Consider the following 23,753-nt stretch of genomic DNA (forward strand, 5'->3'; position numbering starts at 1 on the left):
TGTCGTCCGCGAACTCCTCATGAACAACAGTGCAAGGTATGACATCGGAAATGTCACTCGTGTAAAGGACAAAGAGAAGCAGCCCAAGAACACTGCCTTGGGGCAAACCTCTTGAGCATGGGACTGCATCAGAGAGAGCCTCACACACCTTGACACGCTGAGTACAACCAGACAGATAGCTAGCCAACCATAACAATACTCTGCCATTGACTCCCAGGGTGAATAGTTTATCAATCAGACGTTGATGTTGGACACGGTAAAAGGCTTTTGACATGTCAACCATCACAATAGCTGTGTATTTTCGCTCTTGTTTGGCCAGCAGCCAACGGTTCGCGGCTAGAACTATTGCATCTTCTGTAGAGTGCATTTCCTGCAGGCAAACTGACTGCTAGGTAATATGCTATGTTGCGTGAGGTATGCTGTGAGTTGCTTCTTTACAAAGAACTCCAAAATCCGGGACAGAATAGGGAGCAATGACACTGGTCTATAGTTAGTAGGGGATGTTGCATCGCCACTCTTGAACAGTGGACTAATGTGTGATGTTTTAAAACACACTGGCACAGTACCTGATGTCAAGGATGCATTGACTAGGGTGGTAAATGGAGGTGCCAGGACGTCTGAACACTGCTGCAGTACAATTCCAGGAATGTTGTCACTCCCAGATGCTTTGTGAGGACTCAAAGTTTGCAAGCATTGTGCAACATCAGACACGCTTACCGGCTGAAATGTTGAGAAGCTAGATGCAGAGGCTGCACCATGTGGTATATGCAGCTCAGGTGGCCATTGTGATGCACCGACCTGCTCGTGCTCTGAAGTATGCCTTTATTTGAGTATTGTTACCCGAACGAAAGTTACAAATACGGAACAGTAACCCCAAATCAAGCCTTTAGAGTGCCGTGCTTTGACCTCTCCCTGGATTCTGACGTTGACTCGACAGGAAACTGCGAACATTCTGCTGGCAGAATGGTGCATCCACAAGAGGACGACATCAACGAATCGCCAGAAGGTGATTTCCGGATTATCTCCCCGGCCACGGAATCTGTCGTAGATCTTGAGAGTCTTATCACTACAGTTAAGACCGAGATTGTACGTACTGTTAAATCAGAACTGGCGACGTTCAAACAAGCTATTTCCGAGATATCGAAATCATTGTCGGTTGTAAAGGAAGTAGTCCTAGTCCTCCAGATTCGAAAGCAACAAGGCCAGCAAGAGGACAAAATGAGTACATCTACATGTTTGAACTCTGAGTCCCGTATTTCTGCATTACACCGCAAATCGAACGACGTAGAAGCGCGCCTCGAGTCTTTTGAATCTGAACTGGCCCGCTTCAGCTCCAGTACTACTCGTACTACCGTACCAGATACACTGCCTGCGCATATGCAAACAGCTAACCACGTGGACCCCATGTACCCCACAGACACACGTAAGGTCAAGCAATCTGTATGGACAGCACCACCCAATGGAGCACTCTTGGCCAACAACCAGAGCTACGCAAGAACATCACACCCCACCTCCGAGAGATCAGCCAGCACGATGCCTACCCGCGACCACGCACACGATATACAAACCCACAAGCACCAAAGAAGACCACCGCAAAAGCACCTACAACACCAAGAGAAGCAGAAGCAGTGCTAACAACAGCCACCACAGCAGCAGCAGCAACAACAACAACAACAACAACAACAACAACAACAACAACAACAACAACAACAACAACAACAACAACAACAACAACAACAACAACAACAACAACAACAACAACAACAACAACAACAACAGCAACAACAACAACAACAACAACAACAACAACAACAACAACAACAACAACAACAACAACAACAACAACAACAGCAGCAGCAGCAGCAGCAGCCAAACGATGAGGAATGGACTGAGGTTACTAACCGCAAATTGAAGGGATCACTTGGCTCACTCCGAAAAGTATACTTTGTTGGTAACATTGACAGCAGCTGCGCCGCGGATACTATAATAGGTCACTGCACGCACAATGGTATCACACCAACAGCATGCTGCACATTTCCCTCTCGTAAGAATATTGGTACAAAGGCTACACGACTTACGATCCGAGAGGATCCATGTGCACTGATCGAGAAGGATGGGTTCTGGCCAGCTCCAATACACATTCACCCGTGGTACTTTCGTGAAACAAACCAGAACACCTAAACCAATACGCGTACCTGTGCTGCTACCCGAAGAGCCAGACGTCATCATTCCAATAAGCCAACTTACCATATCTCACATTTATATAATGTAGTCTCAGAAGCAAGGTCCGTCACATTCACCATCTCCTGCACCACCATAAGATCCACGTACTATCAGTGAATGAAACCCGCCTAATCAGCAGCATACCCGATTCTAGTGTTCATATCCCAGGCTACGATCTATATCGCAAGGATAGAGATCTACATGGTGGAGGGGTAAAACAGAGAGGTTCCAGGCTGTCCAAGAGAGTGCTCAATACCGAGTGGTAGAGCTGGTTCAAACAATAGGAGGACAGAGGAAGTGTTTTTACTCAGAGTTTCACGCACTAAGCGATCATCAGAAAACAGTAATTGGAAATCTGGATCAGTATTGGTTTATATCCTCAGCTCTACCACTCGGTATTGAGCACTCTCCTGGACAGCCTGGAACCTCTCTGTTTTACAGGTCGCTCCCCTGTTCCCAGGGTTGAGCACTCTCCCTGGCTGTTCAAACTCGAGGATGGACAACCCAAGACCGCTACATCTGGATTACTCACTGAAGAACATTCCCATCCCTTCAGAAGACGCCTACACTACGAGGCTGATCGAGAAGGTTGAAAGCGTGTTGAAGCGGATGCGGTGGAAGGCGTTTTTCTACCTGAAAGGACCGACAACCGACGATCCAAAAGAAACCTATGGCCTCAAATCCCGGAAATGTCCGCCCCAAGTCGACGAACTGAAGGCGTTCGAGGACGATGCGTTAAAAATGATTGAGATGATTGAGTTTCGTAGAGTCGCTGATCCCTTTCAGCAACGACTCCGAAGCGACATCCAGAAAATCAGAGCATCACCGGACATCATCGTGCCAGCTGACAAGACCAGAAACCTCTACGAAGTCAACAAAGAGCAGTACACAAAACTGCTGAGCAACAACATCACCAAGCATTACAAACCTACACCGGCAGAGACTTACGACCAGATCAACTCGGAAGCTCAGACAATTGCTGCGACGCTGGAGCTGGACGACAGAATGGATGCAATGGCGAAGAAGGACGCATACATCACGCTGAAGGACCATAAAGACAACTTTTCCCGGTCCCTGCCATGCCGGCTCATTAATCCCTCAAAGAGTGAAATCGGCATAGTCTCGAAGTCTATACTGGATACCGCTCTAAAACAACTCCGTCCCCAGCTGCAGATTAATGCATGGAGGAACACGGCAGCGGTGATAGAGTGGTTCTCAAGAATACCAGAGAAAGAAAACTGCATATTCGTGTGCTTTGACATCGTAGATTTCTACCCCTCAATCTCCGAAGACCTCCTCCAGAGATCCGTCGAATTCGCCCGCCGCTACACGGACATCTCCCAGGAGGAGGGTGACATAATATTCCACGCCAGGCGATCTCTGCTGTTCGGCTTGGAGAGGCACTGGGTGAAGAGACACAACGAGCACTTTGACGTCACAATGGGGTGCTATGATGGGGCTGAGGTGTGTGAGCTTGTTGGAGCCTTCGCCCTCGCCATGATAGCGGACGTGTTCAACGGCCGAGACGTCGGGTTGTATCGCGACGACGGCCTGGCTGTGTTCAGGAATGCATCAGGACATGAAGCTGACCGAATAAGAAAGGAGATGACCAAAATATTCCAGAACCTCGGACTGAAGATAACGATACAGACAAACCTGAAGAGAGTCGACTTTCTGGACGTGACATTGGACCTCACCACCGGAAAGTACTGCCCTTACCGGAAACCGAACGACAAGCCGATGTACATCAACTGCCAGTCAAACCATCCACCTACAATCATCCAGAACCTACCTGCATCGATCAGCAGAAGACTAACAGATATTTCCAATGATGAAGACGTCTTCATAGATGCGACTCCGATCTACAGTGACGCGCTGAGGAAGAGTGGATACCGGGAGAACGTACAGTATTTTGACGAGCGTAAAACGGACGAGACAAAGAAGAAGAAGAAAAGGAATCGCCCTCGGAACATCATATGGTTCAACCCACCATTTAGCAAGAACGTCGCCACCAACGTTGGACATCGCTTCCTCCAGCTAGTGGCCAAACACTTCCCCAAAGGCTCAAGCCTCAACAAAATCTTCAACCGGAACTCTGTAAAGGTTAGCTACAGTTGCATGCAGAATATGGCCACTATCATCAAGCAACACAATAACACGATTCTACGACCCAAGAAACAAGCTAACGGAGGTGACAACGATACCAGGACTTGTAACTGCCGGGCGAAAGACTCGTGTCCACTGGACGGAGCGTGTCTAACGGAGAGTATCGTATATAAGGCAAGAGTCACCGCAGGTATGGAGAAGAAGGAATATACTGGATTAACAGCAACAACATTCAAACAACGCTACTATAACCACCAATCCTCATTCTGCCACAGACAACACGAGAAGGACACCCGCCTATCGCAGTACGTCTGGACGAAAAAGGATGAAGGGAAGGCATGCAGCATTCAATGGGCGGTACACCGCAGAGCAGCGGCCTACAGCAACAAAAGCAAAAGGTGCAACCTGTGCCTGGCGGAAAAATTGGCAATCGCGCAAGCACCCAAGCACCTCTCTCTAAACAAAAGGAGTGAGCTTGTGTCGAAGTGTCGCCATGAGAATAGGTACTACCTTCGGAACTTTAAACCAGCTACAGCCATCACCTAATTGAGTAAGAGACAACCAGCTCCAGTGGTTGTCACCTTTCACCACTTGCTGTCATTCACGCTTTGCACTGCCCCTATTTACACTTTGCTTTGTGAGGATATAAACCAATACTGATCCAGATTTCCAATTACTGTTTTCTGATGATCGCTTAGTGCGTGAAACTCTGAGTAAAAACACTTCCTCTGTCCTCCTATTGTTTGGTGGAGGGGTATGCATTTATGTCCATTCTGATATTCACAGAATTCCCACCACTGAGCTAGGAGTGGAGGTTGCCTCTGTTCGTCTTCGCCTGCGTACCACACCTAAGGCTATTGAGCTGGCTGTGTGCAGTTTATATCGTCCACCGAGTACAACTGTCGACTTCTGGAACCTGTGCAGTCAGCATCTTGACGTCATCAGCCGTAAATTTAACAGGATTATTGTACTAGGGGACTTAAACACTTATGTGCTACAGCAAACATCAAATAACCACCATTACAAGCACCTGCCCAATCTGTGTGAGGAGTTTCACCTCCGCAATGTCGTGACTTCACCAACGCGACTTGCCAAGACATGTCTGGACCTAATACTCGTTTCTGCTGCCGCACCACATGTTAAGACAACCGTAGTATCTGTAGACGGCGTGAGCGACCATGATCTCGTTCTGACTAACTTATCCTACAAAGCCAGGCAGCAAGCTAACTCTCGCCTCAAATTCGTGCGCAAACCGCTCCCACATGCAATTGATCCCGCTGCACTCTGTGATGATATCGACAGCACTCTGGAGCCTCTCCCCAAGTCCGCTGATATCAATGCACAAGTCACCCAGCTTTCAGACTGTATTACTTGAGTTTTAGACAAACCTTCACCTATCTGCCCCGTGGTCTCATCAGCTTTCAGTAAGCCGACGCCTCAGCCATTGGTGACACCTCAGTTGAAACACCTCCTCCAGCAACGAATCCACCTACATAGAAAAGTACCCACTCACCCGTCAGATCAACAGCTTCTGCAGAGGTATCGTGCAATACGGCGAGAAGGCACTCTCCTCAACAGGCAGCTGAAGTCACAGTATTACATCTGAGAGTTCAAAAATCGTCACCATGACCCACGAGGCCAATGGGCCATTATCAATAGCTTGTCTGGTAGAACAGCAGTGAGGGCTGCCCCAGCAGCCACACTCGCCGATCTGACAACTGCCTTCGCCGAGATCGTCCATGACCCTGCCAGACCAGTCGAGCTGCCCCTACCCGTTGCAGACCCAAATAGCACTACTCTTTTGGAGTTTGATACCGTCAGCATCGAGACCATCTCCAAGTTGCTTGAATCTCTGGTATCCAACAAAGCCACCGGCTCCGATGATATTCCGTCCTGCATCCTGAAATCCTGCAGAGATTCAGTTGACCAGCACAATGTGGCAACGATCCATCCCGTGGCTTTCAGCAACCATGCAGCGGTCATAAGTGAATTCTACCTTGACCCGACAAGGAGTCCCGAGACATCAATGTTGGGCCGGAACTACCGAAGGATCAATCATGAACGCTTCAAAGCTGACTTGATTCAGCAGAATTTTTGCAGCATCGAAGGCAGCCCAACAGACATGTTGACGGAGTGGAATAATCGCTTCCTGCAGGTGCTTGACACTCATGCCTCTCTTAGATCTTGAAAGCAGTACAGGCGACAATCGGTACCGTGGATGGACAGCCAGCTCTTGCACCTTTTGAGTAAGCGCAACCGGCTTCAAAGAAGGTGGCTGTCAGACAGATCTGAGCAAAGGTACGCCACATTCAAAGCGGCGAGAAGGGAGGCCACTACCTGTAACCGGAAATTGAAAGAAGCGTACTACAGTACAAAATTTCAGCTTGCGACTTGTGATGTAAAACAAACCTGGCGAATCATCAACCAGTTGACGGGGAAACAAAGAAAATCGGCACCGCTTCAGTGCTCAGCTGAGGCAATTCGAAGTGCTTTCGCCAAGATCGTGGAAGATCCCAGCCGCCCAGTTCATCTTCACCTACCCCAAGCGCCACGAACGGCAACGAGTTTTGAGGAATTTGTTCCTGTACCTATGCAAGAGTCCGGAAGCTTTTAGAGCAACAGAATCCGACGAAGGCAACTGGCAGTGACGGCATCCCTGCAGCCCTTCTTCGAGCTCATGCAGATGTTCTTGCGCCGTCATTGGCCTTACTGTTCAACAAATCCATGAGGGAGGGGCATTTCTCAGCTCCTATGAAGGTGGCCAGCATTTCACCTCTGTTTAAAGGTGGTGATCCCAGCATAGCAAAGAATCACAGACCCGTTTGTGCCGACATGGTCTATTTCCACCAACCCAGTTCGGCTATCGTTCACATCATTCCACACGTGATGCCCTTGTATTAGCCGTTGAGGGCATATGCCAAGCCCAGACCAAAAAGTACTTTACGGGGATTGCTGTCGTAGATATGTCAAAAGCATTTGATAAGGTGAAGCACCAAACCCTTATTCAGGACCTATTCGAGGTCGGAATTGGTGGAACGGTGCTGCAATGGCTTGCAGACTACCTCTCAGATCGGACACAGTCTGTCAAAGTCGGTCAGGTACAGCGCTCACCATACGCCAGCTTCTCCGGAGTACCACAGGGGTCAGTTCTCAGGCCCCTGTTGTTTGTTCTCTACGTCCGTGACATTGCGAAAGAGCTGTTCCCTTACAACGTTGCGACCCTGCAGTTTGCGGACGATATCTCAATTAGATCCAGCAGCATGAGCACGGATGAGGTGTCCCAAAATCTCTCAAGTGCTGTCCAGCACCTCGCCGACTGGCTTAGGAACCGCGGTCTCATCTTGAATGAAACGAAGACACAGATCATGTCGATATCGCCAGTACGATCTCAAACATTTGACTTGCAAGTGCAATGTAATGAACTGCCTCTGCCAACTGTTCGCTCTGCAAAATATTTAGGTCTCCACTTTTATGCGGACATGAGCTGGAACACAATGGTCGACCACGTCGCATGGGCGTCGCGTCGAAAGTTGGCGTGCTCAGACGATACGTTACATTCCTGCCTTTTCAATGTCGCATAGCCTATTTTCGTTCTTTCATTTTATCACACTTTATGTATGCCGCTTCTGCTTACTTACCATTTCTCACGGCGTATCAAAGTAGACGGCTTCATGGGCTTTTCAAGCGTGCTGTACGCACAGTCTGTCGGGTACGTCCCGGGACGCCCACAAGCAATAATCTTACACGCATGAACATCCAAACATTGACCACATACGCCAACATGCACCTTCTGGTTTTTATCCGGCGTTGTCTCCATGACTCCTCTAACATCAGCATGTTGTTCGCTAACTTTTTCAGCCGCAGTAATTCCACTCAAACTCGTAGTGGGCACAGCAATTTACTGATTGTCCCAGCCAGCCCAACTGCATATCTTGCCAAACGTGTTACCTATGCTGGGACCATCTTATGGAACCGGCTCCCCGCTGCGGTCAGGCAAGAAAGAAAACGCAATCGCTTTAAGTCAATGGCTCTTGGATTTTTGCTTACCAGATAAATAAGCCTTTTTACAAATGCTGTATGCACTGCTCTTTACGTTATTTTCTCCCTATGCAAGTCGCAACTCCTGTTTTGAGTTGTTTTTCTTCTCTCTTTTTCTTTCCCTACAAGTTGCTGTTACACTCACTGATCCTTATGCACAGATATACAGCATTCCCTCACTAGTGGGACCATTGTTATTAGGCTAGGGCCTGTTTTGGACTTCCCACTCTAAATAAAGAATACAAACAAACAAACAAGTATCCGCTAACTGTTATCGTCAACCAGTCCCTTCGCTCTGGCATCTTTCCTGCTGCCTACAAACATGCCCATGTCTGCCCTGTTTACAAATCTGGTGATAAGATCTCAGCCACCAACTACAGGCCAATCTCACTGTTGCCTATCGCTGCCAAGATCCTAGAGAAGGTTGTCCACAAGCAAGTCACTTCGTATTTCACCCAGAATCCAGACCTGTCAGCCATACCAGCTGAACAATTTGCGTACCGCTCACACACGATAGCTGTGAGGATGCCCTGACACTTTGCATAGACAGATAGAACAGAGCACTTGACAACGGTGACCAATGCAGAGTAGTTTTTGCGTCTACATTCGCCGGGTACTCGATATATTTCACCAGAGTGTCGTGCAGCTGTACGCTGATGATATTGCGTTCTACGTATTCGGCTCCGATGTGGCTACAATTATGCTACGCTTGCAGGATAGTATGCGGTTGCTAGAGCCATACCTTGATGAGAAAGGCCTTCTGCTCAACCCCAATAAAACACAGTTCATGTTGATACGGCGTCCTGCCCTGCCTGCACTGAGCCCAGCCCTGTAAAGGTATTGTCATTTCCCCTGTCTCTACTGTGAAATACCTCGGTATACTAATCGATGAGCATCTAACGTTCCGCCCACAAGTAGAAAAGGTGTGTTCAGCGGTCTTCGCTAAACTAACCTGTTTTGCTCATGGCCGTCGCAATTTATCAGCTACAGCTCGGAGAACTTTCTACTTGTCAATTATACAGTCTACTCTAGAATATGCAAGTAATGCGTATGTGCACTGTTTGAAAACTACCCTATATAACAGGCTTGTAACGGTCAGCCATATTGCGATAAAGATGGCATTTGGTTTAGATAGAATGACCCCAACTGCATTAGTTTTACAACAGTGTCATCTGTATTTGTTTGAGCAGAGAGTTAAATTGAAACTATACGTTGTGGTCTATCGCTGCTTGTCATCAACTGTTAGCCCCTCCTTCAGTCACTGTTTCTCCTGCGTTCAGTTGGCTCGCACACAAATGCTCGTACTCGTGGCCAGGATGCAGCTGCCTTAGTATTACCTACTGTACATATTGGGTATGGACTGCGCTCAGTTTCTTTTCTGGCGGAAGGTCGGTGGAACACTCTTCCTCCAAACTGTCGTCAGGCACAATCTGCTGGTACCTTTGCTCACCTTGCAAAGATTCACCTAGGGTTCCCTGTAACAAGGCCATGCCTGTTGGGACTCCCCTAGTCTAATAATTAATACTACTACTACTTATACTACTATAGGGTCATGCACAATGTCTCCAAACAATTTACTGAGTGACTCAAGCGACGCTTCAGGTTCTTTCCGTGTCTTCTGTTGGCCTGTGACATCGTTCATGACAGCCCAAAGTTGCCGATGATCTGATGTATCACATCTCTTAGTGAAGTACACGTTGCGGAGACTCCTGTCCAACTTCCGTGCTTTGGAGCGAGCTGATCGGTGTGGTTCTTTAAGGTTCTGATCGGTTTTGTCTCGGAGCCAGAGCCGATGCGCCCTGTTCCGTTCACGAACACTTGCCACTAACTCATCTGTAATCCAGGCGCAATGACGTCGAGATTTGCGGCGCTGTTCCCGAAGTGGAGCATGTTTGTCTAGAGTGGTCTGGATTCCCGCAGTGAGTGACAACGCAAGCACATCCACACAGACAGAGTCACAGGTAGTTAGCGTTTTCTCCAGGTCACATGTAAACATATTCCAATTCACTTTGGGCAAACAGCGAGTCTTGCGCAGATGCTGTCCCTTCAAGTGGTGACTTGCTGAACTTGGCAGCCTGGCAAGTATTGCAGAGTGGTCACTGATATCCAAATGTATAGACTATAGACTCGGCTCGTGCTCGAGAAGGTTGAGAGGCGTGCTTTGAAGCGCGACAGGAAGATCGAAGTGCATGTTCTTGTCAGAAATCCAATCAAAACAGTCGTGTTCATGTTCTCTCAGCCAATCACAGCCGTTCGCGAAACAGTAGTAGTTCCGAACTGCATGGATGCAAATCCCGTTGCTCCTCATTAATCGGACTTTCAGAGCATGACTAAGCTGTTGTTTTCCACTAGTTTCCACGTATGGTAATTCTGAAGTAGTGGACATAGTTGTCTGAGGATCTATCTAATGCCCACCTTGTCATCCTCGGCTTTGACGAACTTCGTGACCTGGCCAAGAAAAATGAAATCTCGGTCACCAGCAAAATGAACCGTGCTGCCATAGGCCGCCTGCTACGCCAACACGGAATCGGTAATGCAGGTCAGTCACATGTACATAATAATAATAATACTCTGGCAAGGTACGTTCGGGCCTGATTGGAAATTTTTATTTCCATTGCTATCAGGTTCGGCCTCATTTCGCTGTGCTGCGCTGATGAGTTCAAAAAGAACGAAACAGCATGCTGTCCGCAGATTGAGTATTTCGCTCCTGCTCTTGTAGCAGTTGAGCACTCTTGCGTGGGGTAGTGCCTTTGCTGTTTGCGTTGTGCAGAGCTCACTGACTTGTCAGTTTGAGTACTCTGGCAAGGTACGTTCGGGCCTGATTGGAAATTTTTATTTCCATTGCTATCAGGTTCGGCCTCATTTCGCTGTGCTGCGCTGATGAGTTCAAAAAGAACGAAACAGCATGCTGTCCGCAGATTGAGTATTTCGCTCCTGCTCTTGTAGCAGTTGAGCACTCTTGCGTGGGGTAGTGCCTTTGCTGTTTGCGTTATGCAGAGCTCACTGACTTTGCCATTTGAGCACTCTGGCAAGGTACGTTCGGGCCTGATTGGAAATTTTTATTTCCATTGCTATCAGGTTCGGCCTCATTTCCTCTGTGCTGCGCTGACGAGTCCACAAAGGACGAAACAGTTCTGTCCGCAGATTGAGTATATATTCGGCCTCATTTCTCTGTGCTGCGCTGATGAGTTCAAAAAGAACGAAACAGCATGCTGTCCGCAGATTGAGTATTTCGCTCCTGCTCTTGTAGCAGTTGAGCACTCTTGCGTGGGGTAGTGCCTTTGCTGTTTGCGTTATGCAGAGCTCACTGACTTGTCAGTTTGAGCACTCTGGCAAGGTACGTTCGGGCCTGATTGGAAATTTTTATTTCCATTGCTATCAGGTTCGGCCTCATTTCTCTGTGCTGCGCTGATGAGTTCAAAAAGAACGAAACAGCATGCTGTCCGCAGATTGAGTAATAATAATAATAATAATAATAACAGCTCGCATGTACCCCATAGGTGAGATCACCCATGGGGCTAACGCATTTGTCGGCAAAAGATGTACATACTAGTAGTAATAGTCAAGCAAGTGCTGGCATTGATGAGTTGGCCAAGACAGTGCAGGAACTAGTTCGCCAGCTGTCCGCCATTGTAGACCTGAAAGCGGAAGTTGAGTCTCTCCGTTGCCAGCTAGCAGACGTTAGTTTAAAATCACAAACCCACGAACCTATCCCGCCCACCCAACCTACCGGTATGCCTTTTGATCACCATGAACCTACATGTACGAGTCCGATCCACAGCATTTGAATTCCACCGTAGCACCAGCCCCACGTTCACAGCAGCAGCATTTGAATCCCAACGCACCCGTACAGTTTGAACAGAGGCTCACAAACACTCGTCCGCTCTACAGCGCCCAACTGATGAGCCTGCCACACCGTAGTACTCAACCGCCATCATTCCAACGTCCAGCTGACCAAACACCCCCACCGTACAGGCACAGTTCAGTCACATCATACTTCCACAAGACAACGAAGTCAACACAGGGTCTCCTACGCGGTGGTTCCCGTGTAAGGTCCACAGCGCTCCACGTCAGCAACATAGACAGCGGCTGCCATGCTGAGGCAATAGCTAAGTGGTGCGCAAACAAAGATGTTCACATCATCAAATGCTCCGTGGCTGAAACACGCTATCTTGGACTGGCTTATGCCCATGTTGTGATTCCTGAAGAGCACTTCACCACGGTCCAACGTGATGATTTCTGACCTGCCTCCGTACGTGTTCGCGAATGGCGCTTCTCCTCTGACAGTGTACGAAAATGGGCAGTACATGCATCCTAAATCCCAACGCTCTCCCCTTCAACCCACACCCTCCAACTACTTCAACCGTTTCATCGAGCCTGGACTCTACACTTAATGTTTTTGCACAGCCAATCTATCCTATCTCCAGCTCCTCTAACCATTCTACTCAATCTTCTTCCCACGTGTCTGTTGCGGTGATAAATGCACGCTCACTAAACAACAAACTCGGGGAACTCTCCATCCTTTGTAATTCCAAGAAGCCTGACATTATCTGCATCACCGAAACTTGGCTCACCACCAACCATACCTTACACTTGCCGAACTATGCAGTATTCCGCCGTGACCGACCGCAAACTCCCTCTAACCCTGACCCATTCAGAGGCTATGGGGGTGTTGCCATCCTGGTGCTCACTACCGCCTTCAGTAAAGTGAGAGAGATTCACTTATTTCGCCAACAGAACTTTGAAGCAATTGCTGTTGAAGCTACCCCCATAGGTTCATCCCAACCACTGTCGTTTGCCTGCTTGTATAGACCCCCTAACCAGCACGCTGCTGACCTACAATATTTTGTAGACACTCTGCGGACTGCTCTCATTAAGCTACCTGCTCCATCATCTACCATTGTAACTGGTGATTTTCATGCCCATTGCCAGAGCTGGTGTGGCTCCGACTCAACATCTGCTACAGGCTCTGCCTTGTGTAACCTTTTTCGCTCCATAGCACTGTCTCAACTTGTTACGTTGCCCACCCATCTTACATCCAATGGGCCCCGTGGCTGCCTGGACCTGGTCGCCACAAACATTCCCGAGAGGTTCACATCCATTGAATCCCTGAGCCCCCTGGGTGCCTCCGATCACTTAATAGTCCTCGGCAGGCTCTCCATAGCTAAAGACATAGCACAGTCTCGAGAGTCCACATCTGACACTGCACCGCCTCGTTTCAGCCATCACTTGCTCACTCAATCGCAATGGGAAGGCGTCAATGCTGAAATTGCCGCAACTCACTGGAGTGACTTTTTATGCGGCCTTGATATTGATACAGCCGTTTCTAACTTCTCGTCTGTCCTCGAATTGTCTCTCTCACTCTGCTCTTCTCACCGCGATCACCAGTCAACCACCAGAAACCGAAGCCGCCCTTCACGCCAGGATCCACCATGGATGATACCAGTGCTCAGGGCAGGCATTAAGAGAAAGCATGACGTCAACAGCATCTATAAAAATTACTCTACCCCGTCCAATGCAACGCAGTACAAACGTCAGCGGAATATAGCAAAAGCGTTATCACGTGTAGCCCATAAAGAATACATCCAGTCCATTACTACTTCTCTCACCGACAGCCAGCGTCCATCACTTCACTCATTTATAAGAAGTCTTCGTAAATCAGCATCGTCATTGGGCTCTAGTCCAACAGCAATCACACGGTCTGACCAAAGTTCCGCCACTGCGCCTCTTGATATTGCGGCTGCTCTGAATGAGCAGTTTACCAGCTTCTGCGTTAAGGATAGACCTGAATGGTTAGTTCCTCCGATCCACGAAATGCCTGTAGAGTCAACGTTTACATCGCTGGCGATTTCATCCCGTACTGTAACCAGATACATACGCAGTCTCCCCAATAAGAAGTCTCCTGGTTACGATGGTATACCAAACGAAATCCTGAAACACCTCCAAGACAGCCTAGCATATCCGTTATCGCTGCTCTCTATCGTCTAGAATCTTTCCCTCCGCATGGAAATACGCATAAGTGGTCCCAATTTATAAGCGCAAAGGCTGCCGGTCGGATGCAACGAACTACAGACCCATCTCCCTACTGTGCTGTATTTCAAAGCTGTTTGAGCGCATTGTGTACGATCGGCTATATTGACCCTTGTCCCCGTACTTGCATACCATGCAGTCTGGTTTCCGGCGAGGGGACTCCACAGCTCTGCACCTAGTCCACCTAATCCAAAACACCATGCAGTCCCGACATTTGAAAGAACATACTGGTATGTGCTTCTTTGACCTGGCGAAAGCTTTTGACACTGTTTGGCATAGAGGCCTGATTGCCAAGTTGGGTGCCTATGGCATTGGTGGCAACCTGCTTTGTTTCTTTGAAAGCTACCTAACTGACAGGTTACAGGCTGTACGCGTCGGCAACACCCTCTCGTCTCCCCAGGCAATTAATTCTGGTGTGCCACAGGGGTCAATCCTGGGGCCACTATTCTTTTTAGTCTACGTCACTGATCTACCGCTGTCTGTCCCTAATGTTTCACTGTTCGCCAATGACACCACAGTTTCCGCTTCAAGTAGTTGCAAGCAATTGCTAGTCAATGACCTCCAGAAAAAGATAAACTCCACCATTTCTTGGATGTCGACTTGGAAGCTGAGACCGAACACTAGTAAGACCAAAGTGATGTTCTTCTGTAGCGGTGCTAGTGATCAGTTCTGTAATGTGTCTTTATCATGCCCTGGCAGCTCATCGACCATAGAAATTGTCCATGAACATAAGCACCTTGGTATATTTATTGACGACTGTCTAGCATGGGCTCCAAATGTAGACTATATTTGCAAGAAAACTAGTAGTGTTCTCGGCATACTATATCCTCATCGTTCTCATTTGCCAAATACATGCCATTCTATGTTTTATCGCTCGTATTTATTACCTATTTTCCAGTATGCATGTCAGTCTTGGTGTAGTCTAAGTCAACATCTTGTGAACAAACTTGAAATCCAACATAAATCTCTTCTTAAAATATTGTTCAACAAGCAGCGTTTATTTCCTAGTCTTGAGCTCTATTGTATCAGCAATACTCAGCCACTGCAAGATAATCGCAAACAGCAGCTTTTCGTTTTGACCCACAGAATTCGCCTGGGTAAACTTCTCATTCATCTCTCTGTATTCAATTGGTTTTCTCTGTCCCGGTCCACTCGTAATAGTCTCTCACTTCCCCGTGCTAATTCAGCCCCATTTACCAACTCTCCTCTGTTTTTGTCCTACAGCCTTTGGCTGCAACTTCCCCAGCATGTTAAGACATCAAAATGTCTTTCCAGCTTTAAAAATGCACTCCGATCGCATAATGTAGTACGATAGGATCTCATTGCTGGATTCTTGTCTATCCTTCTTTCCTCTCTTTTTTATATTTCTTTCTTTCCTTTTCTAGCCGTGGTTGGCTATCACCCCTCTCTAGCACTTTGCGTGCCAATTGATCATGAACCACGAGTGGAGTGAAATAGAAAAATATAAAAAATAAAATATAAAAATAGTCTTGCAAACACCCTGGATCGGGGTGGTAGACAAGAATAGATCCAGTGGTGTGGCAGTACTGCTGGTCACTCGGGCAGGAGATGTGACGTGGTTGCGAAGGTTAAACTGGTTGAGTACATGATGCAAAGGAGTCACAGCATGGGCATCATTAAAGTTTACGTTGAAGTCTCCTACTAGCACAGTTGTGGTCTGCGGTCCACTGCAGCCAATCTCTAGGTTTGACTCCAGCCCATCTCAGTAGCCCGCAGATTCACTAGGTGGTCGATAGCAGCAGCCCAGTAAGACCGTCTCATTGCCTGGTCGACCTGGGACTAGAATCTCCAGCTCACACTTGAGGTCACGTCGTCCACGGACTTGCAAGGACGTTTGACAGTAGAAGGCAACACCGCCTCCTTGCCTGCCTTCCCGATCTTTGCGGAACACATTGAAATGAGGAATGTTTACTTCTCTGTCTGTTACATCGGCTGACAGCCAAGTTTCCGCAACGCCTAGGATGTGTACTCCACGGGTCGAGATAAAGTCTTCAATTCCTGCTACTTTTCTCCTAAGGCTACAGACATTTAAAAAAGCTACACTGGTCATGATATAATACGATATGGTGAGTTCGCCAACTGTCATATGCCAATCGTTGCTCTCGTTGTTACCCATGTCCTCCTGTTCCATGTCCGATTCGGTCAGTAGCTCATTTCCTGAAAAGTCAACAAGCTTTTTGGCACTCTGAAGGTTTTCCGTCCTTTGGCCACCATAAAGCCTCCCTTGTCATCTGGAGGGCAGTGAGCAGTTCCCAGCTCCTTGTTAGGCTGGTCTGGTTTGGCTGATTCCTGACTAGGTGAAGAAACTTGAGGTGTCCCAATTTCAGGTGCTGAAGCTGTACTTCTTGCTGACTGGCTTGTAATCACTGTTGGTTCTGAATTTGCACCCACTGTGTAATCCAGTGCCCCCTGGGCCTGGCCCTGACTGGCCTGAGCACCCTTCCGGGCGCTGGCTGCTGCATCAGCGTACGCGTGCTTGTTCTATTTCGACTACGCCAAAATTACTCACAAAAGACTACTGTGCTCAGGTGTAACAATGCAAGTGCGTCAATGGATCATGTGTGAAAAGAAGACGGGCGTGTAATATACATGAGGAATGGCTCACAGGTGGTCGGCAAGAGACCTGCTATAGACAGGTTTAACATCACATTCGTTATCTAAAATGTCATGCGGTCATCATATCTATCTCTAACCAGATTGCACGACACAATATACCTGTCGTGTTAATGCAACAAGCAGCACGCCGCTGCTACCAATACTCGCAAAGTGCTCCAAGTGCTGTTCTCAAGGCCCACCTACACCTGTTTAGGGTAGAATCAGCTGATATTCTAAGTTTCTTCAATGACTGTATACGTCTTAGTGCTCTGCTACTTACCTTCATGTACTGGAGGAAAGCCAAGAGAGTTCTGTCACTTGTCAGCAACATGCCTTCGTACAACCTGCATGCCATCGTGAAACGTGCAGAGCAACTACACTTGACATCCCTTACACGGCCTACCAAAGATGTGCTATTGACGAAATCACAGATGCTGTCAAGTACAGACTATTGCATCACGGTTCCAAATGAACCAGACTAAAGCATTATTGTACTGAAGTAGTTGAACTACGACTGTAGTTGAACTACGACTGACCCAAGGCCAAGATGGCACCCAAATGCTTGCATGGCTTCCCTGTTAATATTGTACAAGGGCTGACGGTGGTCATACATTTATAATGCATGCCAGGTACATGACGTTCCGGGCTACTAAAGACTGCTGCAGCTCTGTGTGTGATGAACAGGGAACACCGATGAATCTACACAACCCACACAGCCATACTTGCGCTTCGACTCAACAACTTGCTATTCTTGTCGGCTCGGAACATAATAATTATACTTCGAAGTACAAGAATGTCTTCATGCATGAAAAGTCATCCAGTGGAACAAACATCGAAAGAATGCCCGTCAGTTGGACGTGTGTGACCCCTGATTATTTGCAGACAGCCCACCATCATTTCCGAAATGTCACCATTTGTCGAGTTATGGTATAAAAAGCCCCTCATTATTTTCCATATTTTAACCTAGAGCAAGTATTCCCGAAGCATCGGAATGACCACGTCTAAATATAGCAATGGGTGATGGTCCTCTAGCAATGAGCGCACTGGTAATGACCGAAAAACAATTATTATTATTATTAAGAAAGTGTTTGCTCCCCACACCGGAGCTCGCGCTATTCCGCCGACTTTACTTAACACTTGACTGACTCACGACTGCCATGCAGAGCACACAAGAAGTCCATCGAACCTTCGACTCGGCAAACCTGCAAGAAAGCACCACTCCCTGCTCAATACACAGTGTTTCAGGGAATTCACCCCTCAACAGTTGAGCTTGAGTAGGCTGAGGAAGATTGTGCCTGAAGAGCACCACTTATATAGTGCTCTCCAGGCACAAACACCACCAGGGGTACAAACTTACAGAGACGCTCCATTTCCAGCGCGACAAACACCTCGTGAACACCAGATAGCAGTGTGAGTCAGTGTCGCTCCTGGACGGTGAGTCAGACGTCGAGGACCCTCGGTCATTCGCAGCGCTGTCACCTCCAAACCAACTAGTCGCAAGCCCGCGCTATTATTATCACTATTACTTGTACTATTTTAGAATTGCGATCAACAGAAGGAGCTGAACCGACATTTTCGTGACCAACATCAATTTTCATGCGTCCTAGTGGAAGAGTGATGAACCTTTGTTTCCCAGAATGAGTGAGTGTCACACCAGGCTCAAACACACCATCTTGGCACAGGAGCTATCCGACATTGGGGTCGGCGGTACTGTCCACCTATGGTTCACTAGTTACCTGAGTGAGCGGCTTCAACGCGTAGTCGTGGGCGGAAATTTCTCGGAATACATCGCATGCAATCGAGGGGTGCCGCAAGGATCCCGGTCCTCGGCCCCCTCCTATTCACACTATACATCCGTAACCTTCGATGCTGCTTGCCCCAGCAGGTCACAAACCAGGAAATTGCAGACGACATTGCAATTGAAGCCTCGGGCAGTTGCGAACAAGTGTGCTCTTCTCTAAGCACAGCCATCACCGGCCTGTCGCAGTGGTTGGAGGACCGCAGACTAATGCTGAACCAAAAGAAAACGCAAGCTCTATTGATTACCCCAAGAGGCCCAGCCCCTGACACAGATAGCATTCGAATTCGCAGCCCTTGCAGTTGTGGAACAAGCGGGGTACCTGGGCGTAATGGTAGATGGGCAGCTCTCCTGGGAGCCTCACGTCAATCACACAATCCAGCAGGTGCGGAAGTCAGTAGGTGCGCTGTGGCGGAGCCGCCGAAGCCTCACCCTGGCGTCAAAGATCCTGTTTTACAGGTCGATGATCCAGGGTAGGTTGTCGTACGCTTCCAACGCCTTTTATCCGTCACTTCAAATTGGCAACATGGAGTCCCTCACACGTCTAACGAAGTGCACTATCCGCGGCTTCTTCAGTCTGCCACCGTGGTCGCGCACGAGCCTGATCTTTGAACAGCTCCGCCTCACCACCCTGGAGGACATGTTTTACATTAAGCTCCTCATCTTCGTCCGTCGTTGTCTGTTCTCCCGAGCTAGCTCCCTCTTCACCAGCTTCTTCGTGAGAGTTACTGGTGACCGCACTCGGGGAGCAGCACATCACCTCGTTCGAGTACCATTCTGGCCCGGTCTTGCGGGTCGAGCGACCATGCAGTTCATCGGCGCAGTCCTGTGGAACCAGCTCCCGCCTGATCTCCGTTCCGAGCCCAGCCACCTTCAGTTCTGTGCCCTGCTAAAAGCGCATCATGGCTCCGTTTAAATGCTTTTCGGCTAGTGGCTTTCTGTGGTATAGCGGACTGAAGAATAGTAAACGTGTTTTGCAATAATTATGTATGAAGTTTTTTTGTATATAGTATGTTCCCATTCCGTTTTTGCTTTGGTGTAGCCCTGAGGTGGATTGCTTATTTATTTCTACCCTTCCTCTCTCCATACTTCTGTCCCCCCCCCTCTCTCTCATTCCTTCTGTCGTCCACATGTATCAAAGGAGGCGCAATCGCCTGTTTGTGGTGCGACGTTAAATAAACTTCTACAACAACAACAACAACAACAACCAGGCTTGCTCATCTCCAACGCAGGGCAAGTCGCGGACGACAGAAGAGGGAGCTGACGGAGTAGTACTAGTGAAGAAGCCCGTGGATAGTGTCCATGAGTTTTAATTTGGTGGCTATGTGCATAATGTGAAAGTCTGCCATATCGAGCACACAGCCACCGCTCGAACTCAGATGGCTTTCTCCGCACGCCTCAGCGACGAGGCTGCGTCTCTCTGCACTTCAACATCAGCAGCTCGAGCAGCGCCAGCAAGCAGTCGATCTTCCTGGAATAGCGAAGACAGGGATGGGTCATGCAAGCCACAGAGTCTCTTGGCAGGGCGTTCCGCGCCTTCGGTAAAGGAAGGAAGAAATTCGTCATCGACACAGCGTTCCGAGCAAAACACTGTGAACGATGTCGCAACAAACTGCTGCCCTCTTCTCGCCGTATAGCCAGGATCCAAGAGAATGGAATGCCAGCATCACCAGGGCACTCATGGAAAAAAAATGGGTTTCTTAGACTCGGGATGACGGTGGCTGCAAACAAGAACCCAACAGTAGTCCTTGGAAAGCATTTCGGAACTTCTTCCTTCAGAATTAAAAAAAATTCAAAATGAAAAAGGCTGGGGAGTACATACATGAACATCGCGTGGGGACCGTGAAAACACAACCTGTCACAAGCAACTTGATCACGTCTCGCAGCAAACCATGCATGCTGGTTGCATGAAAAGTGTGCAGCGCGCGTACAGCATGCCCTGTCTCGACCCCTACCGCTTATTGTGCAAAGGGTCTATTATGCCGGCATAATCCACCGGTGCCTAGCGACATTACTAAAAATTAGTACGCAATTCAGGAACATTTTGGAGGTTTTCGGTTTCACTAGAATACTGTTCAAGATTTGTCATCAGGTGAAGCACATCCAAAGTGAAATGAACAAGGTCAATGGACAATGTACAGTAGAGAGGTGATAGTAACAGTTCAGGAGAGTAGAGCTATAATAACAAGAAAGCATGGGTGTCATATGCACATAGAAATGAAATCGGGAAAAGGTGCAACAAAAAAGAAAAAGAACTCGGGTGGTGGGCCAAGAAAAACATTGTAACGTGGTATGTGTGGGCACAAGTTACACAATTGAGTCTCCCAAAGAAACAAGACTTTGAACAGCCGTACATGCACAACCTAGCACAAAACCTCCACACTTTCTTGCAGTGGAGTTGCTCCGTACTCCTTGTCAGTTCTGTACTACATTGTGCACGTCTGACTGTTCAGGGACTGGTTTAGTTGGGTGACTCATTCGCATAATGTGTGCCCACAATTTCCATGTAGCAAAAATGAGAACTTAGTGATGTTTAAATTACCAGCAGTGGCAGAAGGTGGGGTGCCGCGTATGGCACGTGAGTTTGGATACATATCCAATAGCAGTAGGTGCGCTAAAAAGGCGGATTTGCTTTAAAAGCAGACTCCTCCATATGTGTGAATGTTGTAAGACTCGAGTGGGTTCGTGTCAATTGCATTTGGCTCAATGTTGGCATGCATGACTAACAATACTTTATGCTAGCAAAAAAGGGAGAAAATCCATGCCAGACGGAAAAACAATACACACATTTATGATATAAGAAGGATGTAGTTGTGAAAAGGAGTGAGGGAGGGGTAGAGTAAAAGAAGAACATGGCTACTACTACTAGTACTAATAATGCTGCTATTCTACTACATAGGTTTACTTGGAATTGACAATGATGAGACGTGGAGAGGTGAGCAATAGCCCCACGTACATTTACATTTCATGATGCTGATTTTTAGAACATGTCAATAACAAGGGTTAACGTTGACAATTTACTACGACTTCGTGTTGATTTCATCTGGGATATCAATTTCTTCATATATAGGCTCCTGTTTGGTGCTGTAAGCTGGATTATTGGACAAGTACGTCATACCCGTCGTCTGCTTGAAGTCGGAGAAGAAAACATCTTGATGAAATTTGCTCCGTGTTTTGTCTTCCCTTCTAGAACGACTAGCTTTGTATTCACGTCGTGACCAGATGATGACTATGACTGCGATAATAACGAAAATCACTCCAGCACCTCCCCCTAAACCGATCGACAACTCGTGCCCTGAAATGGAAGAAATAAAAAGAAAGGCATTATTAAGTAAAGTGGAAATGAACTAGCGAATACATTATCCTGTAACGTTCGACATGTTTATATTGCATAGGGACATACATGTAGCTGGTGCACATCTTCTTAGCGCATCACTTCCTCTTATCGGAACTTTCCGCAGATGAGCCTTCCAGGTTGGACGGTTTATGGGTTGCGCTTCGTAGATGTGAGCCAGGGACTACCACCCTATGGCGCTTTTTGGCAAAACATTTGTTTTCTCTCAAAATGTTGGTATGGTATGGTAATGTGCTCAAAACAAAATTTCAAGTTGATCTGCATTGGTAAAATGTGCCTAACCCTTTTTCTGCCGAAACTGACTAAAGTGCGCGTAGAATTGTTCTAAAGATGTCTAGAATCTGTTCGATTCCGCTGAATGAAGGGTGGTCCTCGAAGGATCATGCCTTTTTCCTCAGACTTTTTCTGTCAGATGGTGTAAGACCTGATGATAATTATCAAGCAGGTGGATCTGAGTGGAGGGTGCGGATTCTGCAGATTTTCTTCTTCCTGCACTGCCGTTAGGGACGAGGTGTTGTCCAGAGGGTTAGAATTTGGAGGAAAACAGTTAGTAATAGTATTTGGTGATGGAGCAGTTGTGTCCGTGCTTATATTTGGTGTGGCGGATGACACCCGACTGTCCGCCATTACGTCCGCGATGGAGAAATGTGGATCCGTCATTGGTGTTCCGAAGCGGGAAACAAAGGCTGTGGAAGGCTGCACCTTCACAACTGGTATTATATTCCTAGGCGTTGCGTAAACTTGGATGTCAGCCGATGTAACAGACGGAGAAGTAAACATTCCTCATTTCAGTGTGTTCCGCAAAGATCGGGAAGGCAGGCAAGGAGGCGGTGTTGCCTTCTACTGTCATACTTCCTTGCAAGTAAGTCGAAGACGTGACCTCGAGTGTGAGCTGGAGATGGTGTGGCTGGAGACTGTAGGACCAGGTCACCCAGGCAATGAGACGGTCTTACTGGGCTGCTGCTATCGACCACCTAGTGAATCTGCAGGGTCCAGGGATGGGCTGGAGTCAAACCTTGAGACTACCTGCAGTGGACCGCAGACCACAACTGTGCTAGTAGGAGACTTCAACGTAAACTTTAATGATGGCCATGCTGTGACTCCTTTGCATCATGTACTCAACCAGTTTAGCCATCGCAACCACTTCCCATATACTAAATAATATAATATACTGTAATTTCACAAATTTTCGGTGTACTTTTATTTTCAGTACTTTCGTTGCGTCTGTTTCACACCTAAACTTTTAATACACCGAACAAACACTTTAAGAGAGCATGTCTGAGAATACCAAAGTATGTGTGCAAGTGGATCTCTCCGATTTCGCTCAAAATTTGCAGGTAGGTTGCCTTTGGGGTGTGGATCGATTGTGCAAAGCCCTTGAAAAAGTTTCTGAAGGGAACCTTGAAATTTGCATACCCCTCAAAAATGGAGAATGAATTTGAAGACACCACTGCAGCTGTACTTATCAAAAATGGCCGAAATATCACATTATTTATGGGTCTAGAAACGAGTCACACCACAGCGTATACGAACAAGCTATGAACAAAACTCCATCAAGCCAACATTGCCTCACCTTAGAAGAGTTCC

At 47.7% G+C, this 23,753-nt stretch overlaps 1 protein-coding gene across 2 annotated transcripts in view; it reads right to left on the reverse strand.

The window, feature by feature from the left end:
• Positions 1-20,952: 20,952 nt before the first annotated feature.
• LOC135810916 (fibrillin-3-like) overlaps positions 20,953-23,753 on the reverse strand; it is a 128,515-nt gene continuing 125,714 nt past the window's right edge. For both annotated transcript variants that reach the window (XR_010552458.1, XM_065324305.1), the window contains one exon: positions 20,953-22,106. Coding sequence is in view for 1 of the 2 variants with exons in the window: in XM_065324305.1 (XP_065180377.1) it covers positions 21,832-22,106 (275 nt within the window). In the remaining variant the exon portion in view is untranslated. The remainder of the gene's footprint in view (positions 22,107-23,753) is intronic.

This window comes from Sycon ciliatum, chromosome 2, assembly GCF_964019385.1.
Source record: "Sycon ciliatum chromosome 2, ocSycCili1.1, whole genome shotgun sequence".
Taxonomy (NCBI): Eukaryota; Metazoa; Porifera; class Calcarea; order Leucosolenida; family Sycettidae; genus Sycon; species Sycon ciliatum.